Source organism: Callithrix jacchus, chromosome 22 (genome assembly GCF_049354715.1).
Source record: "Callithrix jacchus isolate 240 chromosome 22, calJac240_pri, whole genome shotgun sequence".
In the NCBI taxonomy this organism is placed as follows: Eukaryota; Metazoa; Chordata; class Mammalia; order Primates; family Cebidae; genus Callithrix; species Callithrix jacchus.
Genome location: NC_133523.1, coordinates 3,147,692 through 3,162,531, shown reverse-complemented (window position 1 = coordinate 3,162,531; position 14,840 = coordinate 3,147,692). Strand labels below are relative to the sequence as shown.

At 56.9% G+C, this 14,840-nt stretch overlaps 1 protein-coding gene across 8 annotated transcripts in view; it reads right to left on the bottom strand.

Annotated features, from left to right (window-relative positions):
• NFIC (nuclear factor I C) overlaps positions 1–14,840 on the bottom strand; it is a 99,568-nt gene that overhangs the window by 66,616 nt on the left and 18,112 nt on the right. For all 8 annotated transcript variants that reach the window (XM_078361516.1, XM_078361518.1, XM_078361513.1 and 5 more), the window contains exon 2: positions 9,550–10,081. In XM_078361516.1, the coding sequence (XP_078217642.1) occupies positions 9,550–10,081 (532 nt within the window). The remainder of the gene's footprint in view (positions 1–9,549; positions 10,082–14,840) is intronic.

Sequence of the window (14,840 nt, the reverse complement as noted above, 5' to 3'; positions counted from 1 at the left end):
ACCCAGGGTTGCACAGCTGTCTGCGGGGCAGAGCTGGAGGGGCAGAGGATCCTCGTGATAATGACAGTGGTAAGTATCGTGCTGTCACCGCAGACACTATTTCTCTTATTTATTGTGCCATGATTACATATGACACGCTGCTAATCATTACACTGTTATATACGCCAATATATGTGACATTTGTTTTTTGAGACGGAGTTTCACTCTGTCACCCAGGCTGGAGTGCAGTGGTGCAATCTTAGCTCACTGCAACCTCCACCTCCTGGGTTCAAGCCATTCTCCTGCCTCAGCCTCCCAAGTAGCTGGAACTACAGGCGCCCACCACGCCTGGCTAATTTTTGTATTTTTAGTACAGACAGGGTTTCACCATGTTGGCCAGGCTGGTCTCGAACTCCTAACCTCAGGTGATCCTCCCGCCTCAGCCTCCCAAAGTGCTGGGATGACAGGCGTGAGCCACCGCAGCCAGTCAAATCCGTATACCATTCTTACTTCCTATTATCATTAACAATCAGAACTACATTTTTAGATTGTGGTCAAATCTAGATAACACAAATTGACCACTTCAACCTTTTTTTGGGGGGGTTGTCTTTGAGACAGGGTCATACCCTGTCACCCAGGCTGGAGTTCAGTGGTGTGATCATAGCTCACTCTAGCCTCAAACTCCGGGCCTCAAGCCATCCTCCTGCCTCAGCCTCCTGAGTAGCGAGGACCACAAGTCTGCACAACCACGCCCAGATAATTTGGAAAAGTTCTGTAGAGATGAGGTCTCGCTGTGTTGCCCAGGCTGGTCTCGAACTCCTGGCCTCAAGCCATCGTCCTGCCTCTCTTCAGCCATTTTGAGTTCAGTGGCATTAATCCAGCATTAGGCGCATTCACAGGGCTGTGTAACCATCACCGCCGTCCTCTCTGGAACTTTCTCCTCCTCCCAAACTGAAACTCTGTCCCTGTGGGGAACACTCACTCCCCACCCCCTCCCAAGCCCCTGCCCGCCCTCCCCACCCACACATTCTACTTTCTGTCTCTGTGAATCTGATGACGCTAGGGACCTCCTAGGAGTGGAATCACAGAGGATTTGTCCTGAGTTTGGCTTATTTCACGGAGCGCGACGTCCGCAAGATGCATCCGCACTGCAGCCCGTGTCGGGGTGCCCTCCTTTTTTCAGGCAACAAATCACTTTTGAGTGCTTACTGTATACCCGGCCCTGTCCTCACATTTTTCTTTTTTTGTGTTTTTTGAAGCAGAGTCTCCCACTGTCGCCCGGGTGAGAGGGCAGTGGCACGATCTCAGGTCACTGCAACTTCCGCCTCCCAGGTTCAAGCGATTCTCCTGCCTCAGCCTCCCAAGTAGCTAGTTATAGGCACGCGCCCCCACGCTTGGCTAATTTCTGTATTTTTTTTTTTCCTTTTCTTTTTGAGATGGAATCTTAATCTGTCACCAGGCTGGAGTGTAGTCACAAGATCTCTGCTCACTGCAACCTCCGATTCCCAGGTTCAAGTGATTCTCCTGCCTCAGCCTCCTGAGTAGCTGGGATTACGGGCACGTGCCACCATGCCCAGCTATTTTTTTTTTTTTTTTTGTATTTTTAGTAGAAATAGGGTTTCTCCATGTTGGCCAGCCTGGTCTTGAACGCCTGACCAGAATGGTCTTGATCTCCTGACCTTGTGATCCACCTGCCTTGACCTCCCAAAGTGGTGGGATAATAGGCATGAGCCACCGCACCTGGCCTAATTTTTGTATTTATAGAACAGACGGCGTTTTGCCATATTGGCCAGTCTGGGCTCAAACGCGTGACCTCGTGATCCACCCACCTCAGCCTCCCAGAGTGCAGGGATTACAGGTGTGAGCCACCACACCCGGCCTCATCCTCACACTTTTCACGAACTAACGGAATTCCTACGTAGCCCGATTAGGTGGACAGCATTATCATGATCCCCATTCGATAGGGGAGGAAACTGAGGCCCAGAGCTGTGACGTTCCTGAGCAAAGGGGCGTGAGCCTGGGCCTCTGGGCTGGAGAACGGGGCCCTGAGTCTCCCCAACAGCCTGCTCAGCTCCCTGGCCAGTCCCGGTGGGCTCTTGCCTGCAGTGGGAGCTGGACCCCACCTGCCCGTCCCTGTTTGCCGCTGACGTGTGCCCCTCAGACTCCTGCCACCGCTATAAACACGCCACCAGCTGGCGTCTGCGACTCACGCCCAACAGTCACCTTCTCTGCACAGATAGGCGGCTGGCACACCTGGCTGCCCGGCCCTGGGGGGTACCAGGCTGCTGCTAGGAACTGCTCACCCTCTACTGTCCAGACACCTGGAGAGGGTGACTCGGTCCAGCTTCAGGCGACAGCTACTCCCGGGTCACAGGTGTCCCCACTGACTCACTGGGTGGGAAAAGAAGGCCCAGGGCACTGGGGCCTCCCTCATTCCCTTCCGGGGTTGGGGAGAGGAAGGAGCCTTTACTGAGTGCCTCCTGGAAGCTTCTCAGAGAACACTGACTCCAGTCCCCAATGCAACGGGCATAGCTCTGATTCTCCCCATTCCACAGAGGCAAAAACTACAGCTCACACAGGAGGAGGCGCCCTGCACTGCCTGGAGCACACGGGAACACGAATTCCGTCCACTGTACAAAGAAACGGGCACCGTCACCTACGCTCATGGCCTGTCTCCCAGCATGGCACCCATGGCAGGAGAGGCTGGGGGGACTTTTGGTGAGGACCCGGCTTGCTCCTCTCTGTGGCCCACAAGGCCGCCCCTCCCCACCCACGCTCCACTCCCCTCGACCCCAGACCAGAGAGGCCAGGGCTTTTCCGAAACCCACACAGCAAGCCAGGGTCTGGCCCCAGGCTTGGCCCCCTTCCACAGGGTTCACCTCATTCATTCATTCATTCATTCATTCATTATTCCCTGAGTGTGCATAGCCTGCATTGTATGATCTATATGACTCAGAGGGTGTGGCCTCCACTAGACAACCTCAAAGGACACTTCGAGTTTGCTTTTAAAAAGAGATTTAAGGGGTTTCAGTCCTCCCCCTTTTTTTTTGAGACGGGGTCTCACTCTGTCGCCCAGGCTGGAGTGCAATGGCGAGATCTCAGCTCATTGCAGCCTCCACCTCCCAGGTTCAAGGGATTCTCCTGCCTCAGCTTCCTGTGTAGCTGGGATTACAGGTGGGAGCCACTATACCTGGCCTCAATCACCCCTTCAAAACAGGGGATTTTAGAGATGAGGTCCTGCTCAGTCCCCCAGGCTGGAGTGCTCACTGCAGCCTCCACCTCCTGGGCTAAAGCCATCCTCCCCTCCAGCCTCCAAGTAGCTGGGACTCCAGATGCACACCATCACATCGGGTTAATTTTGAAATTCTGTAGAGTGGGGGGATGTCTTGCCATGTTGCCCAGGTTGGCCTCAAGTGATCCTCCTGCCTCAGCCTCCCAAAGTGTTGGGATTGTAGGTGTGAGCCACCGCGCCCAGCCTCAAACCCTTCGTATTTTCTTTTTTTTTTGACACAGAGGCCCACCCTGTCACCCAGGCTGGAGTGCAGTGGCGCAATCTCGGCTCACTGCAACCTCCGCCTCCCAGGTTCAAGCGATTCTCCTGTCTCAGACTTCCGAGTAGCTGGGATTACAGGTGCCCACCGCCATGCCTGGCTAATTTTTGTATATTTAGTAGAGACACGGTTTCACCATATTGGTCAGGCTGGTCTCGAACTCCTGACCTCAGGTGATCCTCCAGCCTCAGCCTCCCAAGGTGCTGGGATTACAGGCGTGAGCCACCTGGCCTGGCCTCAATCACTTTTTCAAAGGGATTCCTGGATTCTCATTCTGGCTCTGCCCCTAAGGAGCTGTGTGACCTTGGGCAAGTGTCTGAGCATCTCTGGGCCTCTGCTTCCTCCACTGAAACATGAGAGGTCAAAGTCCCCTCCTCCTTGGATGGGGAGAGAATTAAACCAGTTAGGGTGAGCAGTGGCCTCAGAGCCGGGAACATGAGGGCCCTCCACGTGTGTTTGCTCCTGCCACCATTGCTGTCTGGGTCCTTGCTCCCGAGTTCCATCTAGAAGGCTCCGGGGGCCTCCCCTCCCACGTTTCTCCTGCCGCCCTCTGCGGGGCACCGTGGGCAGCCTCTCTGGCGTGCTGTGAGCTTCCCAGGCTGGGCTCTGCCCACCGCACCATTCCGGGTGCTGGACTGCAGGAGCTTGGCACGGCGCAAGGCGGGAACAGGAGGCTGGCCCATGGCGGCGTCAGCAGATGGGCACCATCTGGGCTGGCGGCTCGGGGCGGGCTGGCAGCTGCCGGGGCGGGCGGGCCTGGCAGCCCCTCCCCCACCCAGCCCTGGCACGGTGCCCGCCCGCGCCTCGGGTTTCTTGAGCTGCCAGAGGGGGCGGGGAGGCCCGGCTGGGCTTTGGGCCCTGGGCGGGCAGGCGGCTTCCCTCTCTGGGCCCTGGTTCCTGCAGGCTCCTTCCCAGGCAAATGGCAGGTCAGAGAGCACCCAGGTCACCCTCTCTGGCCCTCCCACCCCCCTGTCACCTTGACTGGGAGGCCACAGGGCGGCCCTCACCACCCACTACCCGCTGAACACTCCACCCGGCTCCATGTGCTGTTCCTGGACTCCAGGCCTTTGCACTGGCTATAACCCCCCCCGCCCCTCCCTCCAGCCTCTCCAGGCCCCCTCACCCCCTTCACGCTTCACCTCAAAGACGCCTCCTCACAGAAGCCCTCCCCATCCAGAGGCCCCCCCAGCCCCTCTCCATGCCCCTCCCTGCTGTTTTCCTGCCACTACCTGACACCCTCTTCTTAATAATTTTTATTTTTTGAGGCAGAGTTTCGCTCTGTCTCCCAGGCTGCAGTGCGGTGTCACAATCTCGGCTCACTGCAACCTCCACCTCCCGGGTTCCAGCAATTTTCCTGCCTCAGCCTCCCCAGTAGCTGGGACTACAGACGACCGCCATCACACCTGGCTAATTTTTTGTATTTTTAGTAGAGGCGAGGTTTCGCCATGTTGTCCAGGCTGGTCTCCAACTCCTGACCTCAGATGATCTGTCCTCCTCGTCCTCCCAAACTGCTGGGATCACAGGCATGAGCCACCACGCCCAGCCCCCTCTCACAGGCATGAGCCACCACGCCCAGCCCCCTCTCTCGCTTGTGATGTTACAAGTGGAGTCTCCTTTCATTCCCGTGGCAGGTGCCCCTCCACCGACATCCACCCTGCTCCCTGCAAGAGGCCAACCAAGGCCGTGTGCCTGTCCCTCCCTCCCCATCTATCCCAGGCCGGCAGCTGCCCAGCATGGCGGAGGAAAGCCAGACTCTGCACTCTGGCTGGGCCAGGAGGCTCCACAGCCAAGGGGACTCTCAGTTCGGAAAAGGAAGCTGGTGGCCAGCCTTCCTGCTGTCACGATGACAACTGGCGGGCCCAACATGGGAACCTGGAGGCCAGCTGTAGCCAGGGGACCCTACACAAGACCTCAGTCTTCGGGGTCCTCTAATACACAACCCTGCCAGAAGGCGACCTCCGCACCTACCACTATGTCTGCCCATCCCCTTTCGACACTGGCAGAGGATGAGGACAGAGGCAGAAGCTGCTGGGGTCCAAATCAGACCTGGCCCGGCCTCAGCTGCGTGACCTCAGCGGGTCAGACCCCTCCCCTGAGGCTGTTTCCTCCTCTGTAAAATGCATACGGCAGCCCAGCACTTTGGGAGGCCGAGACGGGTGGATCACTTGAGCCTAGGAGTTCAAGACCAGCCTGGGCAACATAAGGAGAACTTCATCTCTGCAAAAAATAAAAAACAAGGCCCGGTGTGGTGGCTCATGTCTGTGATCCCAGCACTTTGGGAGGCTGAGGTGGGTGGATCACCTGAAGTCAGGAGTTCGAGACCAGCCTGGCCAACATGGCAAAACCCCGTCTCTACTAAAAATACAAAAATTAGCTGGGCGTGGTGGTGGGCAGGTACACTGCCAGCTACTTGGGAGGCTGAGGCAAGAGACTTGCTTGAACCCGGGAGGAGGAGGCTGCAGTGAGCCGAGTTTGCGCCACTCTACACCAGCCTGGGCGACAGAGCGAGACTCCGCCTCAAAAAAAAAATCCAGAAGAGGATAATGTTGGTATCGATAAAACCATGAAGGGGCCCTAGGCCGTGCCTGGTGCCATCTGCACAACGACGCGTGGGTGGTCTACCGCGCCCTCAGCCTGGGCACCTGTCACATCTCACAGAGCGACCCATTTTGAGCTCCCCAGTTTACAGACAAGGAAATGAAGCACAGAGTGGGTGAGTGACTGGCCCCAGGTCACCCAGCGAGTGGGTAGCTGAGCTGAGCTTGGAGTCCAGTCCCAGCTCTTACCCCAGTGGGGAGCTGAGGCACCTGCAGTGGGCAGGTGGCAGGGTTGGGGGGTTGCGACCTGCTGGGGCCAACTGCAGCAGGGATTCCCCTGGGGATGGAGGGGGCAGGCTGGGGGCGAGGGAGGGGGCAGCCCTCACTCAGGGAGGCCAACCTGACCGGGGCACAGGCCTGCCTGCTGAGCAGAGGTGGGAGGGGCCGGGTGGGGGTGGGGAGGCGCCCGGAGATTGTGCTGACCGAAGCAGAACCCTCGCTTCAAAATTTTATCAGCTCAGCGTGGAGGAGGTGGAGGCGGGGCCGGGCTAGGAAGATGGGTGATGGCAGAGAGGTCTGGCCCTGCGTGGCAATGAGCACCCCCGCCCCCACGGCGGCCCCTGCCCCCTGCCCACAACAGGCAGCCGCCCGGCCCACCTCTCGGCCCCCACCGTCCCCAATGTCCCCTCACAGCCAGCCCCAGCAGGTTGGACGCTCATTGGTGGAGGAGGGGGAGGAGGGGGAGGAGGGAGATGCTAAAATCAAGGTCGAAGAATCCAGATGAAGACCGGGTGACTGCCAGGCGGGCATAATCCCAGCACTGCGGGAGGCCGAGGCGGGCGGATCGCCTGAGGTCAGGAGTTTGAGACCAGCCTGGCCATCATGGTGAAACTCCATCTTTAAAAAAAAAGAAACCCCATTTCTACTAAAAATACAAAAATGAGCTGGGTGCGGTGTAATCCCAGCTACTCAGGAGGCTGAACCCGCAGGAGAATCGCTTGAACCCGGGAGGTGGAGGTTGCAGTGAGCTGAGATCGTGCCACGGCTCTACAGCCTGGTTCACAGACTGAGACTCTATCTCAAAAAAGAAAAGTGGCCAGGTGCGGTGGCTCACGCCTGTAATCCCAGCACTTTGAGAGGCTGAGGCGGGCAGATCACCTGAGGTCAGGAGTTTGAGACCAGCGTGGCCAACATGGTGAAACCCCATCTCTACTAAAAATACAAAAAATTAGCTGGACATGGTGGTGGGTGCCTATAATCCCAACCACTTAGGAGGCTGAGGCAGGAGAATGGCTTGAACTTGGGAGGCAGAGGTTGCAGTGAGCTGACATCGTGCCACTGCACTCCAGCCTGGGCGACAGAGTGAGATTCTGTCTCAAAAACAAGTCATTGGTGGTCCAAGCCTGTAGACTCAGCTACTTGGGAGGCTGAGGCAGGAGGATTGCCTGAGCCTGGGAGGTGGAGGCTACAGTGAGCCAAGACTGCACCACTGCACTCCAGCCTGGGTGACAGATCGAGACCCTGTCTCCAGGAAAAAATAAAATGCTGGGTAACTCTGCCCTGCTCTCCCTCCACACACCCTAGAGGCTGGGGGTCCCGTGACCCTGCCTCACCCTTGCACCCGCACTAGAAGGTGGCATGGCAGTCACTCCCACTGCACCAAGGAGAAACTGAGGCACAGAAAAGGGATGTGTCCACAAAGCTGGGGCAGGGCAGGGCTGCATTTAGAGCATGGGCAGTCTGGTCCCAGGGTCCCCTTGCTCCCGCAAATGCCCCTCCTTCTCAGGCTGTGCAGCGCTCTGTTTCTAGAGGGCGCTGCCTGGGCTGGGGCTGGGCTGGTGACCCACTCGGGTCCTCATCTGGCGTGCACCCATCCCACATGCTCTGGCAGGCCCTGGGTGTGTGGGGGTTCACGCGTGCTCCACACATGGCCTGGGTGGGCATGGCAGGGGGGGTGCTGTGCACCCATTCAGGTCTTGGGGTGCAGTTGACACCCTGCACGTGGCTACACACATGATCTTCTGGAACCTCCCATAGCCCCATCCAGCAAGGGACACTGATCACCTGGCAGGCAGGGGAAAGTGAAGGCCTAACGGGCCACACAGCCAAGAAGCTGCAGGACCACCCCGGCTCTTAGCACCAGGGCCAGGGGCACAGGCTTCAGGCCTCCCACCTCCACGCTCCTGCCAGGCCCCCTGGGGAATCCCCGTGTTCACTGCCGCCTGGCCATCCTGCAGAGCTGAGCTCAGCTGCGCCTCCTCCTCCGGGAAGCCGCCTTGGAGTTCCCCAGCATCACAAAGCTTGCTGGGCTAGCTTCAGGGATTTGATCACCAGCAAACACCCTGTGGGAAGGGCCAGACGCATCAGGCCTCTGCTGCTGTGGCCCGAGACCGACAGGCATTCACAGAAAGCGGAGCCTGGACTCTCCCCGGAGGGCTGGGACGCTCTGTCCCTCTCCTCTCCTCATCCCTGCTCCCAGCAAAATGTCTGTTGCACCCAAGACCCTCCGGGACATTCTCATCCCCCTAAGACCTCAAGGGCCTTCCTGCCTCCTCCCTTAGACATGGGGGTGAAATCCTGCCTCTACCGCTGGAACCCCACAGCCCACCTGCCTCCCTGTCAAAAAACACTTCCTTGTACCACGTCTCACTTGAGACCTCTGAGGGCCCTGCCCCCTCCATCTGATCTCCACATCACATCAGTAGCCACCCTAGGCCTAGGCCTCCTCCCTCAGATACTCCTTGCCTGTGTCACCCCCATTAGACGCTCTCCTAGGCCTGCCTCCCCTCTCAGACCACCATGTCACATCTACACATACCGGCCTCCTCCCTCGGACCCTCCTTGCCCCGTGTCACCTGTCAGACGCCCTCCCAGGGCCGCCTCCCCACTTAGACCACCATGTCACATACACACGCACCAGCCTCCCCCCTCAGATGCTCTCCCAGGCCCACCTCCCCGCTCAGACCCCCACATCACATCTACACACATCGGCCTCCTCCCTCAGACCCTCCTTGCCCCATGTCACCCCCATCAGACGCTCTCCCAGGCCCACCTCTCCGCTCAGACCCCCACATCACATCTACACACACCGGCCTCCTCCCTCAGACCCTCCTTGCCCCATGTCACCCCCATCAGACGCTCTCCCAGGCCCACCTCTCCGCTCAGACCCCCACATCACATCTACACACACCGGCCTCCTCCCTCAGACCCTCCTTGCCCCATGTCACCCCCATCAGACGCTCTCCCAGGCCCACCTCTCCGCTCAGACCCCCACATCACATCTACACACACCGGCCTCGTCCCTCAGACTCTCCTTGCACCATGTCACCCCCGTCAGATGCTCTCCCTTCCCGCCGCCCCGCTCAGACCCCCACATCACATCTACACACACCGGCCTCCTCCCTCAGACTCCTTGCCCCATGTCACCCATCAGACGCTCTCCCGGCCCACCGCCCCGCTCGGGCCGCCGCACCGCACCTCACCTCGCTCACGCACGAAGTAGGCCAGGTAGAGGTCCAGCTCCTTCACGGCCACCCCGATGTGGTGCGGCTGCACACACAGGACCGGGTGGCCGCACTGCGCGGCCTTGACCAGGCGCTCGCCGTCGGTGCTCTCCAGCGGGATGCCCTTGAACAGGATGACCATGACCAGGTCCAGCCGCCACACCTTGTCCGCCTGCCGGAGACAGTCGATGCGCCTCATCTTGCCCTTCTGGTCGGGGTTGGAGAGCACGCAGCCCGGCGCCTTCTTGCCGGTGATGCTCAGCACGAAGTCCTCGCGGCACTCGGGCCGGATGTCCTTGCGCAGCTTGGCCAGCAGCCGCGACGCCCACTTCTGCTTGACCTCGGGCTTCTCGCCCAGCAGCTCGTCCTTCACCGCGCGCTCCTCGTCCTTCGACATCCGCTTCTCGTGCTTCTTGAAGTACTTGCGCTTCCGCGCCTGCAGGTTGAACCAGGTGTATGCGAAGGCGCGGACGTGAGGCAGCAGGGCCTCGATGAACGGGTGGAACTCATCCTGCGGGCCGGACAGGCGAGAGGTCAGGGGTACCAGGGACATGGAGGGTGGACCCACCACCCGGCCCTCAAGGCTGAGGTAGGTCAGAGGGGCCCTGGACAGACCGCAGGGTGGGAAGGGCTGGGCAGAGGTGGGCAGAGGGGTCCCCACAGACCTGTACATGCCACCGGGGGTGAAGGGAAGGCCAGGGGGACCCAGGAGGAGTTTATCAGGGACCTGTGAGAACCCATTGCCCAGATGAGCAAACTGAGACTTGGACTAAGTGAGAGGCACAAGCCCCAACAGGAGTTCATGGAGGCCCATCTTGAACCCCAGTATGCAGACGGAGCAAGCGAAGGGGGCCAGCTGGAGGCTCCTGGAGGACTCATTGTACAGACGCGTAAAGCAGGCTGGGAGAACACAGACGTCACGGACCTATTCTGTGCCTGTTACAGCTAAGGCTGGGCGGGGCGAATCCCAGCACTGCGGGAGGCCGGGGAAGGAGGATTCCTTGAGCCCGGGAGTTTGAGACCAGTCTGAGCAATATGGTAAAACTCCATCTCTACAAAACAAGCAAGCAAAAAACAACCGACACACGCGTGCACACACACAAACACACAGACACACACACACTAACACACGCAAACACACATACACACAAACACATGAACACACACATACACACACAGACGCACACACAGACACACGAACACACACAAACACACGAACACACACATATACACACACACGCACACACACACATGAACACATGCAAACATACGAACACACAAACATACACACAAACACACACATACACACAAACACACATACACAGACATACACAGATGCACACACAGACATACACACATACACACACGAACACACACAAACACACGCAAACACACATACACACAAACACATGAACACACACATACACAGACACACTAACACACACAAACACATAAACACACACATACACAAACACAGACACATATACACATGAACACACGCAAACACATGAACACACGCACACATACACACACGAACACACAAACACATACACAGAAACACACGTACAGACATACACAGATGCACACAGACATACACAAACACACACATATACACACAAACACACACGAACACACACACATACACAAACACAGATTCACACAAAAACATTCACACACAGACACACAAACACACACGAACACACACACAGACACAGACACACATATTCACACACACACATTCACATACACACAAACATACACATTCACACACACATACACACACATAAACATAACACACACACAGACACACACACACACAAACAAGAACCAGCCAGGCCTGGTAGTGTGCACCTGTAGTCCCAGCTAGTCGGGAGACTGAGGTGGGAGGATTATTTGAGCCCAGGAGATTAGTGCTGTGATGGCGCCACTGCACTCCAGCGCAGGTGACAGAGCAAGACCCTGTTTCAAAAAAAACTTTTAAAAAGGCTGGGCATGGTGGCTCACACCCGTAATCCCAGCACTTGGGAGGCCAAGGTGGGTGGATCACCTGAGGTTAGGAGCTCCCGACCAGCCTGGCCGACATGGTGAAACCCCAACTCTATTTAAAACACAAAAAATTAACCAGGCATGGTTGCACACACCCATAATCCCAGCTACTTAGGAGGCTGAGGCAGGAGAATCGCTTGAACCCGGGAGGAGGAGGCTGCAGTGACCCGAGATCACATCAGTGCACTCCAGCCTGGGTGCCAAGAGCAAGACTCTAAAAAAAGAACTAGGGCGGGCAGTCAAGCATGGTGGCTCACACCTGGAATGCCAGCACTTTGGGAGGCCACCGTGGGTAGACTGCTCGAGCCCAGGAGTTCAAGACCAACTTGGGTGACATAGTGAGGCCCCATTTCTACAAAATCAAAGCTTAGCTGCGCGTGGTGGTGCATGCCTGTAGTCCTAACTATTTGGGAGGCTTAGGTGGGAGGATCGATTGAGCCCTGGAGGCCAAGACTGCACCAGCGCACTCCAGCCTGGGTTACAAAGTGAGACCCGTGACTCAAAAAAAAAAAAAAAAAAAAAATGAGGCAGGCACAGTCTGAGGGTGAGGTGGGCAGATCACTTAAGGTCAGGAGTTCAAGACCAGCCTGGCCAACATAGTGAAACCCCATCTCTACTAAAACTAAAAAAATTAGCCGGGCACGGAGGTGTGGGCCTGTAGTCCCAGCTCCTCAGGAGATTGAGGCAGGAGAATCGTTTGAACCCAGGAGGCAGAGGCTGCAATGAGGCGAGATCTCACCACTGCACTCCAGCCTAGGCGACAGAATGAGACTCGGTCTCAAAAAAAAAAAAAAAAAAAAAAAGGCAGTCTCAGCCGGTCACCGTGGCTCACACCTGTAATCTCAGCACTCTAGGAAGCCAAGGCGGGCGGATCACAAGGTCAGGAGTTCGAGACCAGCCTGGCCAATATGGTGAAACCCCGTCTCTACTAAAAATACAAAAAATAGTTAGCCACGTGTGGTGACGCACGCCTGTGATCTCAGCTACTTGGGAGGCTGCGGCAGGAGAATCAGAGTGAGCCGAGGTCATGCCACTGCACTCCAGCCTGGGGGACAGACTCCACCTCAAACAAACAAACAAAAATTGTAGAAAAGCTTGTTCCTGAAGAGCAGACGTACAGACAGGCCTGGCTGAGGGCCACGGGCAGACACCAGGCCTGCCTGGAGGTCGGGGCTGATGGAGGGGTGGGGGGATTTCTTCAGGGAACCGCTGCAGGAGCTGGGAGAGGTGAGGTTGATAAGAGATTCAAGGGCGCCAGAATGAAGCAGGGGGAGGAGAGCTCCCCAAGTGGGGGTCCTCTGCCCGCCTTCCCCTTCGCTGCCACAGAAACAGAGCAGAGACACGCTCAGCCACGAAGGTTCAGAGCCGGGAGGGGCCGCCCCGTTCCCTGTAGACCTGTTGTGACGATGGGAAAGGCGAGGGCTGCGGACGTGCTGAGACGGGGCCAGAGCTGGGTCTTCAGCCCACTCCCAGTCACGACGAATTGGTGTCTCAGAGCAGCCACGAGACCCACGCTGCAGATGAGGAAACTGAGGCCTTGAGGGGGAACCTGGCCATGGCGGGGCAGAGGTGGGACTGGAATCTCCAACCATTTGACTTCCCCACGAAAATTACAGTCGCCCCTTGGAGAGGCCTGTGGAGAAGTAGTAGGTCCCCCGCTCCCTGTGTGGGTGTGGGGAAGCCCCTCCCATCCTTCTCAGTGTCCAAAAAGGGAAACTGAGTCAGCATAACAGTTGGGATCTCGGATGGGCACTGTGGCTGACGCCTGTAATCCCCACACTTTGGGAAGCTGAGGTGGGTGGATCACCTGAGGCCAGGAGTTCAAACCCAGCCTGAACAACATGGCAAAACCCCCCCATTTCTTTTTTTTTTTTTTTTTTCTTGAGACGGAGTTTTACTCTTGTCACCCAGGTGGAATGCAACGGCGTGATCTCGGTTCACTGCAACCTCCACCTCCCAAGTTCAAGCAATTTTCCTGCCTCTGCCTCCCGAGTACGTGGGATTACAGGCACCTACCATCATGCCCGGCTACTTTTTCTGTTTTCAGGAGAGATGGGGTTTCGCCATGTTGGCCAGGCTGGTCTGGAACTCCTGACCTCGGGATTCTCCTCCCTTGGCTCTCAAAGTACTGGGATTATAGGCGTGAGCCACTGAGACTGGCCGGCAAAACCCCATCTCTACAAAAATTAGCTGGGCGTAACTTTTGTGGTACGCACCTGAAGTCCCAGCTACTTGGGAGGCAGAGGTGGACGGATCGCCTGAGCCCAAGAGTTTGAGGCCAGCCTGGCCAACATGGCAAAATCCCGTCTCTAATAAAAATTGCAAAAATAATTAGCTGGGCACAATTTGTGTGGTGCACACCTGTAGTCCCAGCTACTTAGGAGGCTGAGGTGGGAGGTTCGCTTGAGCCTCGGGGGTCAAGGCTGTAGAGAGCCATGATTGTGCCACTGCACTCCAGCCTGGGGGATAGGGTGAGACCCTCTCTCTAAAAAAATTAAAAATAACCGGGCGTGGTGGCTCACACCTGTAATCCCAGCACTTTGGGAGGCTGAGGCGGGTGGATCACAAGGTCAAGAGATCGAGACCAGCCTGGCCAACATGGTGAAACCCCATCTCTACTAAAAATACAAAAATTAGCTGGGCGTGGTGGCGCGCGCCTGTAATCCCAGCTACTCGGGAGGCTGAGGCAGGAGAATTGCCTGAACCCAGGAGGCGGAGGTTGCGGTGAGCCGAGATCGCGCCATTGCACTCCGGCCTGGGTAACAAGAGCGAAATTCCATCTTAAAAAGATAAAAATAAAAAATTTAAAAATCATAAATAAAATAACAAACTAAAAACATCTGGGACCTGGTTTCTCAGCCTCAAGGTGGAATAAATTCAAGGAAAAAGAAGACGAAGGGAAGGAAAGCCGCCTTTCCCTCTCCCTGCCGTGACCCGACTGGGCTGGGCTGGGTGTTTCAAAGCGGGTGATCCCTTCCTAACATAGAAATCTGCACCTCTCCCGCAGTTCCTCCCCCACCTCTCAAAGGGCTACACTATTATCAATGCTGCCGTTATTGTTATTGTTGCAACTTACATTGCTATTGTCCTTTTTATTACTTTTTTTTTCTTTTTTCCTTTTTTCTTTAAGACGGAGTTTCGCTCTCGTTACCCAGGCTGGAGTGCAATGGCGCGATCTCGGCTCACCGCAACCTCCGCCTCCTGGGTTCAGGCAATTCTCCTGC